General features: G+C 34.0%; 1 protein-coding gene across 1 annotated transcript; it reads left to right on the forward strand.

The window, feature by feature from the left end:
* Nucleotides 13,021-14,217, forward strand: LOC109130932. Its single transcript, XM_019241062.1, has 3 exons — nucleotides 13,021-13,198; nucleotides 13,671-13,717; nucleotides 13,894-14,217. Exons 1-3 carry the CDS (start codon nucleotides 13,114-13,116, stop codon nucleotides 14,011-14,013), a joined length of 252 nt encoding a protein of 83 aa, XP_019096607.1. The 5' UTR covers nucleotides 13,021-13,113; the 3' UTR covers nucleotides 14,014-14,217.

The following is a 14,217-nucleotide window of genomic DNA, read 5'->3' on the forward strand; positions in this document are numbered from 1 at the left end:
TCTTTCTCTTTTTTTTTTTTACTTAGAGACTTAGAGCTAATTAAACTGAACCTTAGGGACTTTCTTCTCTGATTTCTCTTTTATTCCTCAGCCCAACCCCAAATAATCATGCTAACCACCTATCTTTCAAAACTGATTCTATTAGCTAGTCCAAATGAATCTAACTTAGCTAAATCAAGAGCCAGTTCTTTGCCGTTCTCAATACTCTCAAGGTTTCACAACCTATAACACAATGAAAAGGCCTCACTCAACAATTCACAACAAGGCTTGAAAGAAAAGGTTTGGGTTTAAGGGTACGAAAAACAATTTCAGGTTAAGCGAAAAGATTGGCTAAATTAGAGTGTTAACCCGAGTTTAGAGTTACCATGAGCAAGCATTCAAATTCCATAAGCAAGATAATTTAAGTTCAGGTTAAGTCCAATAATATAGAGATGATACAATGTTCAAGCAAGTTTCACAAAAGTGGAGGAAACTTTCAAAAGACGCAAGGTTTTAAAACAAAGATTTTTCATTTTTTTCCAAAGATTGATCTAGCAACAATGAACTGTGATTAAGGGTTATAACTTCAATCCTAAGGTTGGACTTTAAACAAGGTAGTTTTAATCATTGTCCCCTAAAATGCATATGCGAAAATCGTATATGAAGCAATCTAGACTCAATTCTAATATGTAAATGCAACTACATGAATACTCTCTCTTTTTTTTTTAATTTATAAAAAATTTCAAATTTTTTGGGTTTTTTATGCAAATAGATGCAGACTCAAATGACTAAAACTATTATGCAAAAATTTGAAATAAGAAAATAAGAAAATAAAACACAATGGTAAACACATTCTCAGACCCTCCCCCAAACTTAAATTACACAGTCTCTTGTGTAAATAAAAGTCTGAAAAAGAAATCTGAGAATCACAAAATGGAACAAACTTTAATGCAATGTTACTTACAAAGGTTGGATGAATTTGGTACCTCATGGGTTGGTGAAGGAAGAAGTCACAGCAGCTTCCACGCTTCCCAATGCATACCCAGGCTTGTTCTCAGCTCCAGTGGTTGCTGATTTTGGCTCATCTCATTGATGTGCGCAGACCTGTTGCTCGGACCAGGATCCGAGTCATGCATCGGGTAGGGGATCGAGTACCCCATCGGGTTAGGCATCAGATAGGCTCTAGCTCATTCAAATATCCCCTTAACACTTCTGTTATATGTCTTTTGTTCCTAGAATTCAAAAACACTTTGGGACTTCCTCCCAAGTGAGCTTGTTTAAAGTCACTAAGCTTGACTTTTCACCCTTCTCATGCTTTAGAAGATTCATAGAGAGGAGATGGAGTCCTCCCTATTCCCTAAGATTTCATTTTTCCTCTCCCGGATCAATGCTAAAAGTGTTATTCCTCCTGGTTATACACAGCCCTTGCTTTGCTTTCTTTGAGGAAGAACCACTAACTTTCCTTTGGAGTTTCTTGATTTCTCCACTCACCTTCTTGAGTGAATCTATCAACTCCCTCACAGAATCCTTGAGAATGTTAGTAGTTTGAAGTGCTGACAACCCATCAGATGCGAGATTACTTGACTCTAGCTGTTGGGGAAGCTTGGAGATTGAATCTGGGCATTCTGGAAGAGCTGGAGTATGACCCGACCACGGACCCGAACATGAACCCAACCATGGGGTCGAGTTATGGGGTCGTGCTCTCCTTGGAACTTCCTCACATGCTGCGAAAATTTCTGCTTTTGGCCCATTTACACCCTTAAAGATTTCAGATTCAGTTTCATGACCTTTGTGTTTAATCCAGAAAGTCTGCCCATAAATAGTTGGCTTCTTCTGCTCAAGCTCTTTAACTTGTGGCGTATCCTTCATTTCAGCATGTTCTAACAAAGGTTCATGACTCAAGACCATCATTGTTTGCTTATCAATATAAGCCTTGTTCTTTTTCACCATTTGCTCTTTGAACCGTCTTGGAAATGGCAAAGGTAGCTGATATGGAGGAGGAATGAACCGAACTGGATATTCAGAATCTTGAGCAATGACTCGATCAAGCACTCGAACATGTGTATGGTCGAGTGGTGTCGCAAGCTCAGTTCACTTCTCATTCTGCACTTCTGGTTGGAGAAAATCCTCCCCATCTTGGTTGTCACTGTCCACGGTGAGCTTTGTAGGTAGTTCTTTGAGAGATATAGTTTGGGCAGTGGCAAACTCTTTGAGATTGTTAATTGCAGTCCCATTGAATAGACTAGAAGAAGGAGATGCACTCTTGCTCTCTAAGTGAAGCATTCGGCAGGTTAAAGCTTCAATCTTGATATTAAGGGCACCATATGTGCAGTCTATCTTGTTATTCATCTCTGTGAGCTTTTTACTTGTTTCTATAGCTCCATTAGCTTGACCTTGTATGATTTGCTGAAGCATACTCTTCATCTCCTGATCTTGAGCAGGAGCATGCTTGGGTTGTTGTGGAGGATAGTTTGGGACCATAAACTGCTCATCTTCACAAACAACATGTACTTGCTTCTTCTGGGTTAGAAGGAGTTTATCTAGCTTCTCAAGCTTCTCATATAAGGCTTTTAGTTCCTTTCTATGCCCTTCCTCAGAATCAACACCTCCCCTTAAGCTGGGATCATATTCCTCACTGTAATTTCCATTGCACTGAGCAAGATTCTCTACTAATTCCCAACCTTCAGCGACATCTCTATTCATGAAACTTCCATTGGAGGCTGTGTCTAGAAGTATTCTGATACTGGGAATAACAACTCTATACAAGATACTCAACAAAGATGCATTGTTGAATCCATGATGTGGGCATTGTCTCTGGTAGCCTTTGAATCGCTCCCATGCTTCACTGAAAGACTCGCCATTATGTTGGAGAAATCCTAAAATTTCGTTCCTCAAACATGCAGTTCTTGAACTAGAGAAGAACTTTGCGAGGAAGACCTTCTAACAATCAATCCAAGAGGGGATTTTTCCAGGAGGTAGAGTCTTCTCCCACTGATGGGCTTTATCTCCTAGAGAAAAAGGAAACAATCTCAGCTTCAAGGCATCCTCACTAACTCCATTTATATTGGTGAGGCTACATAGCCTGTCAAACTCATCAAGATGTGCAAGGGGGTCTTCAGTAGGCAGTCCATGAAATATGTTGCTCCGAACCATTGAGAACAGACTACTCTTGATTGTGAAGGTTGTGTTGTGGACAGCAGGAGGCACTATACCATAACTTTGATTATGAGTAGTGCGAGCATCGCTATCACCAATCTTCCTTCTCCTTTGAAGTTCAGTTTGATCCTTTGGGTTTTCCATTCCCACTTCTTCTTGTTCTACTCGGATACTGTCCATTGATGTCTTGGTTCTCTTGGCAAACGGTTGGAGTATACAAGTACTCGATCAAGAATCTGAAAAGTCACACAACCAGGTGCTCGGGTAGACAGGTTCGGGTAGAGGTTCGGGTGGTGGATCAGGTAGGGGGTCGCGTAGGTTCACCTAACATCCAAAACACACAAGCGAACAGTCAGTACCGAGAACAAATAATAATAAAAAGAACTTGATCTAGCAAGTGCTAAAATCCTAACTGTAACAAGAAACAACCAAATGGCAACGGTGCCAAATTGATAATAGGATTTTCACTGAGGGTATCAATTCCCTATGCAGTTGTAGTACAAAGGGTTATCAATCCAAATGGTTGTTATGCTAGCAGATGAGATATGATCAGAACTATGCAAGTCAAGCCAAGCAATAATGGGGTTTGATCTAACAATCCTAAAATAATTAAAAGAAATTAAATAAACAAGAACCATACGACCTAAGAACTCGATGCAACCATTCGAGTACAGGATCGGGTGGAGTGATCGGGTAAAGAAGAAGAGTATGAACAGCTCGAAGGTGTACATGAAGCTGGTGATCGGGTACCAGTTCAGGTATAGGGTCGAGTTATGAATAAAAACGTAAACAATCAAGATGCGAAAGCTCCTAAGGATGGGGTAATCGACTTCTTTCCTGACCAGTATGGATGTCCTACATGCCACAAGCAAATATTCCCTAGACAATGAATCTCTAAAATCTTGTTAAAACACTCTCATGATAGAAACAATCAACCTTGATCACTCCCCTACCCAACTCTCGTTGGAGAAACATGACCAAGCAGGCAATACAAACCGATTCATTATTGTCAATAAACTCCTTACACATCTAATCTCTTAGGCTAAGTGAGTAATCTCTAGCATTGATTGATTCAAGCATTTCAACAACATCTATCGATGGCAAAACACCCTAGATCTACTCTCAACCTCTCGGTCTGAAAATAGCATTAAGAACACCAATCTAGAAAGGAATTTATATAACATAAACAATCAAGCTAAGACATCCTAACCGATCAAGAACACATATTTGTCTATCCTATCCCTAAAAACTTTGTTTCACTACTCAGATCTTATTGCAGAAACATAAAAATACAAATAAACGAAAATTGCATTGTATTGAAAATAGAAATAGAGTAGAAGAGTACAGAATCGAAATCTAAAAGAATAGCAAAAGAAATGAAAAATAAATCCTAACAAAGTGGAAAAAAAGAGTTTGAATCGCTCAGTCTCTCATTCAGAAGCTCTCGCTCTCTGTTCTGAGGGTCTGCGGCGTGCTTCTGCGAGAGGAAGAAGAGGGGGGTTTATATACGGAAACCCTTTAAACCTAGCTGCCCAGTCCTGCCCGAAGCTCTGCTCGAGGCGGTGCTCGAGGATGAGGTCGGGTTACTTCTCGAATAGGTCTTTGGGTTGTTCTTCCTTCTCTCGGATCTTCCTTGATCGGGTTGAGGTTCGGACTGTTCTTCCTGCTCATAAGCTCCTTCGGGTACATGCTCGGATTTGACCTTGTTTCTCCCCATTTTAGACTCTAAAGCACCTGTTTTCATCCAAAATGTGCAAAAGCAAGAATGCAACACCCTAAATAGCCTAAATGCGGATTCCTACGGTTAATGACCGAAAAATGCTAAGGTTAGAGTATATATAATGCAAAATATGGACAAAAAAGGATGCTTAAAACATGGAAATTAGAGAGTTATCAGCGACGCTCAGCAATTCCATTGTGTTATGGAGTGTGCAAATGTGTTGTTAATTGCGAGATGTCGGGTGTACCAAGAAAATGTGAGAGCAATGTACTCTCCACCATTATCAGAGTATAAGGTGGTGATGATGGTCTTTAAGCGGTTTTCAACCAAAGACTTGAAAAGAGGGAAAACTTGAACGACTTGAGACTTTGTTTTCAGTGGGTCCAACTGTGAGTACCGGGTGAAGTGATCAACAAAGATGACATAGTATTTATAACCATCAACCGAAAGAATAGGTAATGTCCAGACATCAGAGAATATAATATCAAGAGGAGCTTTTGAGACAGGAGTCGATGAAAAGAAAGGCAATTTGTGACTTTTATTACTGGAGCAAGAATTGCAAATAAGAGAAGACGACATTGAATTTGAAATAGGTAAAGAAAAACTATAAATCATATGGCGAAGTGTATGAGAATGTGGATGTCCTAAGAAAGAGTGCCAATCAGCGAATGAAGACTTGGAAAATAAAAAGGCAGAGATGGGTGGAGTGTCTTTCAAAGGCCATTCGTACACTCCCTCATTGGCTTTTCCGCTGAGTAGAGTTGTCCCCGTGCTGAGTAGAGTTGTCCCCGTGCTGAGATCCTTCCCCTGAAAATCAAAAGGACACAATTATACTATAACATTATTTGCTTTGCACAGTTTGTTCACTGAGATAAGGTTTTTGCTTATCGATGGCACACATAAAACATTGGTAAGATGAAGTGAACGAGAAGGTAAAGGAAGAATGGTTGAACCAGTATATGTAATAGGGAGATTAGCTCCATTTCCAACAGTCACGCTCTCGTCCCCAGTGTAAGGAGAGTGAAGCAACAAATTGGCCAGGTCACTAGCAATATGGTGCGAAACACCACTGTCAAGAAGCCATGGATACATATCTGGAGAGGTTGCAGTCGTATGATGCGCCTGGTTGGGCCACTGTGGAGACGGAAGAGGCAGATGTGGAGCAGAGGCAGGCAATGGAAGGACACGACGATACAAAGATGCTTGGTAAGGTGAATATTATTGTTGAAGTGGGGTGGAGACACCCTGATGCTGGTATTGCGGACATCTTTTTGCTTCATGGCCCGACACTCCATAAATTTTACACTTCCTAAGATATGGACGAGGAGGATGGAAACCTCCACGGGAAGGTGAGTAGCCGCCACGGGAAGGTGAGTAGCCTCCACGAGTACCAGAAAAGGCACCACGTCTTGGTTGTGATCAAAACTGGGTGGCGTTAGCCATGATAGGAGTAGAGTTGGGGATGAGTTCCTCACTACGCAAGGTATTCTCTCGATTGTTAAGCTTCTCGTGGATCTCATCAATTGAAATTGGGACATCACGACCATTAACCATCTCCACAATTGCTCTGTAGTCATCACCAAGACCACATGTGACAACATCAAGCAGGTCTTCATGTTTCATAGCAGCACCCAGAAAAGCAAGTTGATCAGTTTTGTCAACAATTAGTCTCATGTACTCATTGATTGACTTATTATCCTTGGTGATTTGTTTGGTTTCTTATTTTAGTTGCTTGATATGGCCACAGGATGGTTTGTCATAGGTGTAGCGGAGAATCTGCCATACTTCTCGAGACATGGTAGCTCTGGCGACTATTGGTTGAATCGCAAGGGAGAGTGAGCCAAGGAGAGAGTTGTACAGCATCTTGTCTTGGCGTTGCTAGGTGGCAAACTCTGGATTGGTCACGGCGGTGCCGTTAGAAGATTTTACTGTCTCCTCAGGGATACAAGGTTCATCAATAATGAACCAATGAAGTTCATGCGCCTTTAGGAGAGCACGAACCTGCAATCTCCAGATGAGAAAATTCGTCGGAGTAAGTTTGGTGATGTTGGACATGTTAAAAGATATCAAAGTGGATTTAGGGAAGATCGGAACTGATTCAGCCGATTCAGAGGAGCCTTCTTTTGCCATTGAGAAAAGGAAAGAAAAAAAGAAAAGAGAAAACAAAAGAAGAAGAAAGTATCAGCCTTTAGAGGAGGAGGCGGAAGAAAAAAGAAATTTAGGTTAAGATCAGATATGCTTTGATACCATATAGAAAATTGTGAAAGCTTAATTATTATTGATCATATGCATAACATATATATACTAGTAGGGATCCAGTATCTTTGTGATAGACTCAAATCTAATTATCCTAAATAACAGTTGGTTATTATACTAATAGTATCATCTATAAAAAAAATTACATAAGTGACTAAGTGAAACGTGGTTTTCATAAGGATTGACCAATTATTAGAGCAGGTCTACTTTAAGAAAAGTAAGAAGATTAAGTCAAACGGAGCACATAGAATAATTGAGTTATATCTCAATTAATATTTCATACTTTTTAGTATAAAAGTTTAACCTATAACTAAAATATTCAATTTACATAAAAATTCTCTTTTTATCCTCCACCACTCACCTCTCAAAGTTTTGTGTTTGGTAAAGTTTTTTTGTCCTTATGAATGATCGAAACTACACTTCTCTTAAACAAATCCTTGGATCTAATTCTAATATGATTCTTTTTGTAAATTCGTATGTCGAATTACAACTCTTAACGTTGTGACTTATTTTTAATACGTTCCACTGTTCCACATATAATTTTCCATGCAGTTTTTGGCAATGTTCTTATAACGCACACAGATGACAAGAATGAAGTACTTTTGAAGGAAAAGTAGATGCTCAACGTGAGTAGCATGGAATTAACGCACAAAATTGGACGAAGTAGGTTTTGTCCCACATTGCAAGTTGGTGTGAACTAAAATATCTCTAGTATATAAGGTAGAGATTTGATAGGCGCATTACTAGCGGACACGGATAGAAGTTTTCTGGACAAGAGTTCACTTGGATCATTTCATCCATTACCGAGCCAAAAGAAGAGGACTTGTTCAAATCTTATACACGAACAAATGGCCGGTTTAAAATACTCCCTTGCAAATTTTATCATCAATTCAAGTATTTTAAGGAGAATAGTTAAACCAGACTTTTCTTTATCGAATTCAAGAGTTGTCCGTGGAACTCACCGAGATCCTGAAGTAGAGCACCCAAGCATCTTATACCACAATTCACTCACCAATTTCTCCTAGATTTAAAAAAAAAAATCAGCAAACCAACCATTTAATTAATCCTAGGTAAATTAACCAACATGACGTTACCACAATGCATATTCATAAACTATCTCGATGCAATTCAGAAGTAATAATATTTTCTAAACCTTCAAAATGTAATAATGTTGGAAAATACTTAAATTTGGGTTGACAAATCGGATTATGTCACCTAATAAAAAGATTTTTTTATTTAAAAAACTAATAATATAATATTTAGTTTTGATTTACAAGGTTATATGTCGGTTTGGGTTTATAAATAAAGTTTAGATTTGATAATTAAACAAAATTATATGTCGGTTTGGGTTGATAAATAAGAATTAGAGTTCAGATTTTATATTAAAAAAGATTATATGTCGGTTTGGATTGACAAATGAAAATTAGGTTTAGATTTTATAATTAAAAGAGATTACATGTCGAATTGGGTTCTGAGAATAATAGAAAGAATTTTAATGACTTTATGTTTTTGCTGATTGTTAGAATCATAGAAAATTGAAAGTTAAAAATGAAGGATTCTAAGAGATTGTTTAGGAAGTTTTTTAAAATCTTGATGATTTGTTTTTTCTAATCTTGTAAAATCTTTCTATTTGATGAAAGAGTTTTCATGACTTTTGTTATGAAGGAAATGATATAAAATTCTATACCAATAACATAAAATTTGAATTCATTAACAATCCAAGATTCTTTTGTTTTACTCGAATAACATAATACTTTTAATGACTTTATAAAACTCTTAATCCAATAACACTAGATTTATCAAGATTTTAGATAACTTTTTACAAATCCACAACCAATAACACCAAATTTTTAAAGAGTTTTTAAAAGTCTTGATTGAATAACAATATCTTTTACCTAACTTTTAAAGTCATTAAAATTCTTTCTAAATCCTAAACCAATACCTCTCCTTAGAGTTTAGAATTTAAAATTAAACAGAGTTATATCTTGGTATGTTAAGTTTAATTTCTCTTATGAAAAATATATTTTAAAAAAATGGAAAAAGAAGAGATGTAGATGGTGAAGGACGTCAACAAAGTTAAAAGGAAAGAAATACCTAATGTTAGTTTAATTTTATATGAGATGACATCTTTTTTATCATTCAATAATGTTTGTAAACTGTTTTCACTCTTTTGTAGTTCTAGCCATTTTAGTATATTTGCGGGTAAAATATAATAAAATATATCTATAATGATTTATATATTTAGTATAAAAACTCATATATATATATATATATATATATATCCATGCATTCATGAATATTGTTACATTACATACGAAGATAAATTTTATATTTGCGAGACAAGTGTGGTTAATAGAAATTAAGCGGTACGAAATAATATTTGATTGGTGAAAAGAGTAATTGCGGTTCACAATAAAATCAGACATATATTTCTATATTATAATAATAATTGCATGAATAAACTAGTAAATATATAAATAATCAATATAATTGTATTTTATTGTTTACTAGATAAGGGCTCGCACGATGTGCGGGTTTAAAAAATGTTGATGAAAATAAATTCTTAACTTTAAACAATTTTTTGAAAATATATAAAGAAATTTTATTTCTTAAAGTAAATTTATAAATAATTTAAGTTTCTTCATACATTTATTTATATTTATATATTTTTAATATATTATAACAATTATTACAATAATCTAAAGCTAAATTATATCCCACTAAAACTTTTGCCAAATACTCATCGTTACAAATATTATTATTGTCAAATTTCAAAAACGTTTCACAACTTATTTACAAAATATTTTACATGCAACAAATTCATCAAAGCAACATTTAATAAGTAACCACGTATAATTTTACTCTATGTTTTACCATTAAAAATATGTTCTTACACCCAAAATAATTTTATTGTTAAAGTATGCTCTTTATCACCACCTATAAAATGTCTTCTAAACAAATTAAACAAATTGTATGTTGCTTTACTTTCATTTTGGCATAATTATAGTTCTTATAATTACTAAAATTGTTTTGTGACATAATTTCTTTAACCATGAAGTTTTTTTTAGTCCAAAGATATTTTGGATGAACAACTGGTGAAAATTATCTACTCGATTACAATGATTTTATGACTAACCCAATAAAGTTAATAAATTAAAAAAAAAAAGTTAATATAATATAATAAAAATAAAAATTTGAAAATTATAATCAGGATGGCATATATAAGTCTTAGATGATTCAGATATACAAAATCAAAACTTTATATACAATCCAAAATATGACATATGTCATAATCACGTTAAGGATCAACGACCTATTTACTCTTCAGAAATATCCAATTGTACCAAAACAACTTAAAGCTATGACCTCGTCTCAAATATTCTTGAATCATAAATTCTCAACTTATTTTTACCCGAATCAAAAACTCTTATATATTTCTCTATATACCTGGCTTAAACGGTTTTGCGAACCTAATTCGATAGAAACCCACATAAATCCGGTTTGAAACCAATTTTAAAATGGTATACCATTCCAATTTCCCAAATTTGAAATCGCTTCTCAATTACTCGATCAAGCAGCTCTTGTCAATACCGAAATCATCAACATTATTCAGAAAAGACAACTCTAAATTTTGACCAAAAACATCAACCACCGACTTATCTTCCAAACTTATAATGCTACTAACTGTAGAATCACTTTTGAAACCTCCATCAGTGTATCAATTCTCGATTAAATTAGCGAGCTTATATACTTCAATTTTATTGCATCTGATAGCTTCCATTGAAAAACCCGCACGAATCAAAAACCCACGCAATAGATCGACAAAATTATATAAGAAAAAAAAAATTAAAGATCAAAGCTTTCGATAAAAACATGTAATGTTATGTAGATATAATGTTATTTTCTTAATTAGCTGTCCTATTATGTTTCAAAAATAATAATTCTTTTGACATAACTTATGTTATTCTTTTTAAATATGTTATTCACTATTTATTTATTAATAAGCTAATAATATACATGGTTAGTTAATTACTTTTTTGTTTATACATGTCAAAATCTTATTGAGCAAACATGTATAATATAAGTAACGTACAATGGAAAATATATTAGTTTTGTTAATTTTCTTTTTTTTGATTTAGAATTTTTTTTAGATATAAATATGTAAATTTTATTTAGATTTGATGTTATCTTCTTAATTATCTGTTTTGAAAAATAATATTTTTTGACATATGTCAACATCTCATCAGTGTACTTGACACGTGTCATGATCATGTTAATAGCTAATTTGAAAACCCTACTTTATATAGTAAATTAAAGTTTTAATATAATAAAAAAAATTAGTTCAGATTTCAATTCAAGCTTTTTTCCCAAGATTGCCAATCGGTTCTTCATGATTTTCGTTTTCTTCGCATGTGCCTTCACAAATCTTGTTGCAGTACTCAGTGTCTAAAATTGGCTAACCATAGAGACATAAAATTTATTTATTTATTTTTTTGTGCAAACAAAGACATAAAATTTAATATGTTAGGTTATATAGAATAATTATACGACCAAATATAGATGACACATAGTATATTTATTTTACCATGTAGTGATTGAGAATCTTTTGTAATAGTGAAACTTTGATATGGATGGCACATAGTATATTTATCTTAGTTGTTTTTTTTAAAATATAATAAGATTACAATTATCTTACGCTTTCTTTTACCAAGCTTTAAAACTGTGATTTCTTATCGTTAAAATTGACATGTGTCACGATCTGATGAGTTACTAACTTGGATATTTCATCGTTAAAATTGACATGTGTCACGATCTGGTGAATTTTTAATTTTGATCTCTAATCGTTAAAACTAACATGTGTCACGATCTAGTGAGTTACTAACTTTGATAACCAAGGTTTATATAATAAGATTTTGTGTTAATGAAAAAAGTATTTCATAAATAATATTTAATTAAACTATAAGTTCAAGTTTTTATGTACATATTATTTATATGCATAACTAAAAACACCATTTATTAATTAATATTTTTTTCTTTTTATGACTTATATGAACTTATTATTATTTATTTTGTTATTTTTATTTATAATTGTTTATTGTATAATTATGAACTTATTACTAAGCAGTTATTAGTCATGAAAAGCGGATTTTAAGATTCCGCACCATATGTGGAGTTATTTATAAGATAGTGCGTTTTCATTTTATCAGACATAACAAAAGATAAAAGCGGATTTTCTTAAACAAAAAAGGATTTCTTTTTTGTATTTTAGAAACCCAAACTACTATTCTTTTACTAAACGCTGCGACAGCGGCAGCGATGGAGTTAAACGAAGCGTCATAAAAAATAGAAATAAATTAAACAACACCGAAGCTAAAAAATAACAGTTTCAGATGAGTCGCAGAAGGCATAAAATGAGTCGCGACGGCATCATACGAGTCGCTGAAATTAACATCAACACTTCAGTCATCATCTCCATTCATTTTCTGCGATAATTTTTTTCTCACTACTGTATTTTTCTCTCTCTCGAAAGTATTTTTCTTCTATCTTGTCGCTGTTATAGCGTTTGGTAAAAGAACAGGACCATAGTAATTGCGAATTTCTTATTTTTAGAAATACGTCCCGCTTATTTAAGTCGCTATTCATATTCATAGCCTCGATATATAAAAATCGAAGTCACTAACTTCTTTAGACTTATGCTGCCCAACAACAGGAAAGTGGTCTCCTTTTAACCTTTTCTTCCTCCCCCATTTTCATGAACACTATTGATTATTAAATTAATAATCTCAAAAAAGCATAATACGACATAAAACTTGCATTATCTGACGTCTAATCATAGTTACAAAGCTACACCAAGCAGATATTATAATGTAAATAACGAACTCTTTAGTTTGGCCTCCTGTTTCTTCTCATTTATTATACCCCAACAACTCAAGACCAATTGAGAACTCAAATTTTCCAGAGAAAAAAAAAACTTCCAAAAAAAAAAACAAAAAAAAAAAGTTATGGGTGTGTCACCATTAACAGTGAAGAAACTTGGTTTCATCTTCATGATTGTTTCAGCTTCTGCTCTTTCTGTCTCTTTTGCAGGTTTCATTTCTCTCATCCGATCTTCTGATTTGTTGCAGCTTTACTCTATACTTAATAGAAGATTAAGATGTCTTGTTGTATAATTACTAGAAATATTTTATAATATTTAGAGATTTTATTGAATATGTGGTCTTGCTAACTTATCTATTCACTAACGATTAATTCATATATATATATATATATATATATATACGATTAATTCATATTAGTGGATAGGATTTTTTTTAACAACTAAATTAAATGCATGAGAATTTATAATACAATATTACTCAAAAATCTATAATATATAGTTATCATAAAAGCAGACGCATAATCTTGAACTAATAAACGCACTTATAAAAAATACATAACGAAAACTTTTTTTTTAGACCTTAGAGAATTTTTTATAAAGATACATCAACAATTTATCTTTTAAATTTATGCAGAAATCTTTCGAGGGACTAAAATAAATATACTTTCTTTACCTATGCAGGCCGATCGTCGATTCTAGTCCATACACATATAAATCTTCATGATGAGGTTAGTCTAACAAACATATATAAGGTGGAACATGTTTTTTCATATAGATTTTGTTCATACATGCATATATCATTTCCAAAGTTGAATAAATATTATAACTCTTCTTAATTTGTATGATTACATCCAAGAATTTTTTTAGAAACAAACTAAGTGATTTATAATGATGTGAGAGACAGATGGTGGAAAGAAGCATGCATGAGCATGAGAGGCTTTTAAGAATGAACACAAAGGATTATGGGCACAACAGTCCGTCGCCTAGACTTGAGAGGCCTCCTTTCAAGCTTATTCCCAATTGATGACCTCAGCTTGGGCCTAATCTATCCTTAGTACTAAATGTAGACAAAATTAGTTTCAGTGACTGTATAGTTCTATCGAAGTTTGGAGATGTAATATGAAATAGAGTACGTGAAAACTAAATAAAGGTAAGTAGCTAGCTCGAGCTATGCTACAACTATATCATGTGCGTTGCATATATCCATGTCATCACATTATAGTGTCTT

This window comes from Camelina sativa, chromosome 19 (assembly GCF_000633955.1).
Source record: "Camelina sativa cultivar DH55 chromosome 19, Cs, whole genome shotgun sequence".
Classification (NCBI taxonomy): domain Eukaryota; kingdom Viridiplantae; phylum Streptophyta; class Magnoliopsida; order Brassicales; family Brassicaceae; genus Camelina; species Camelina sativa.

Excerpts from the sequence above, each read along its gene's own strand:
- LOC109130932 (XM_019241062.1), top strand. The coding sequence starts at position 13,114 with ATGGGTGTGTCACCATTAACAGTGAAGAAACTTGGTTTCATCTTCATG. Across the intron at positions 13,199-13,670 it reads TCTTTCTGTCTCTTTTGCAG|GCCGATCGTCGATTCTAGTC; the intron begins GTTTCATTTCTC and ends TTACCTATGCAG. Across the intron at positions 13,718-13,893 it reads ATATAAATCTTCATGATGAG|ATGGTGGAAAGAAGCATGCA; the intron begins GTTAGTCTAACA and ends TGTGAGAGACAG.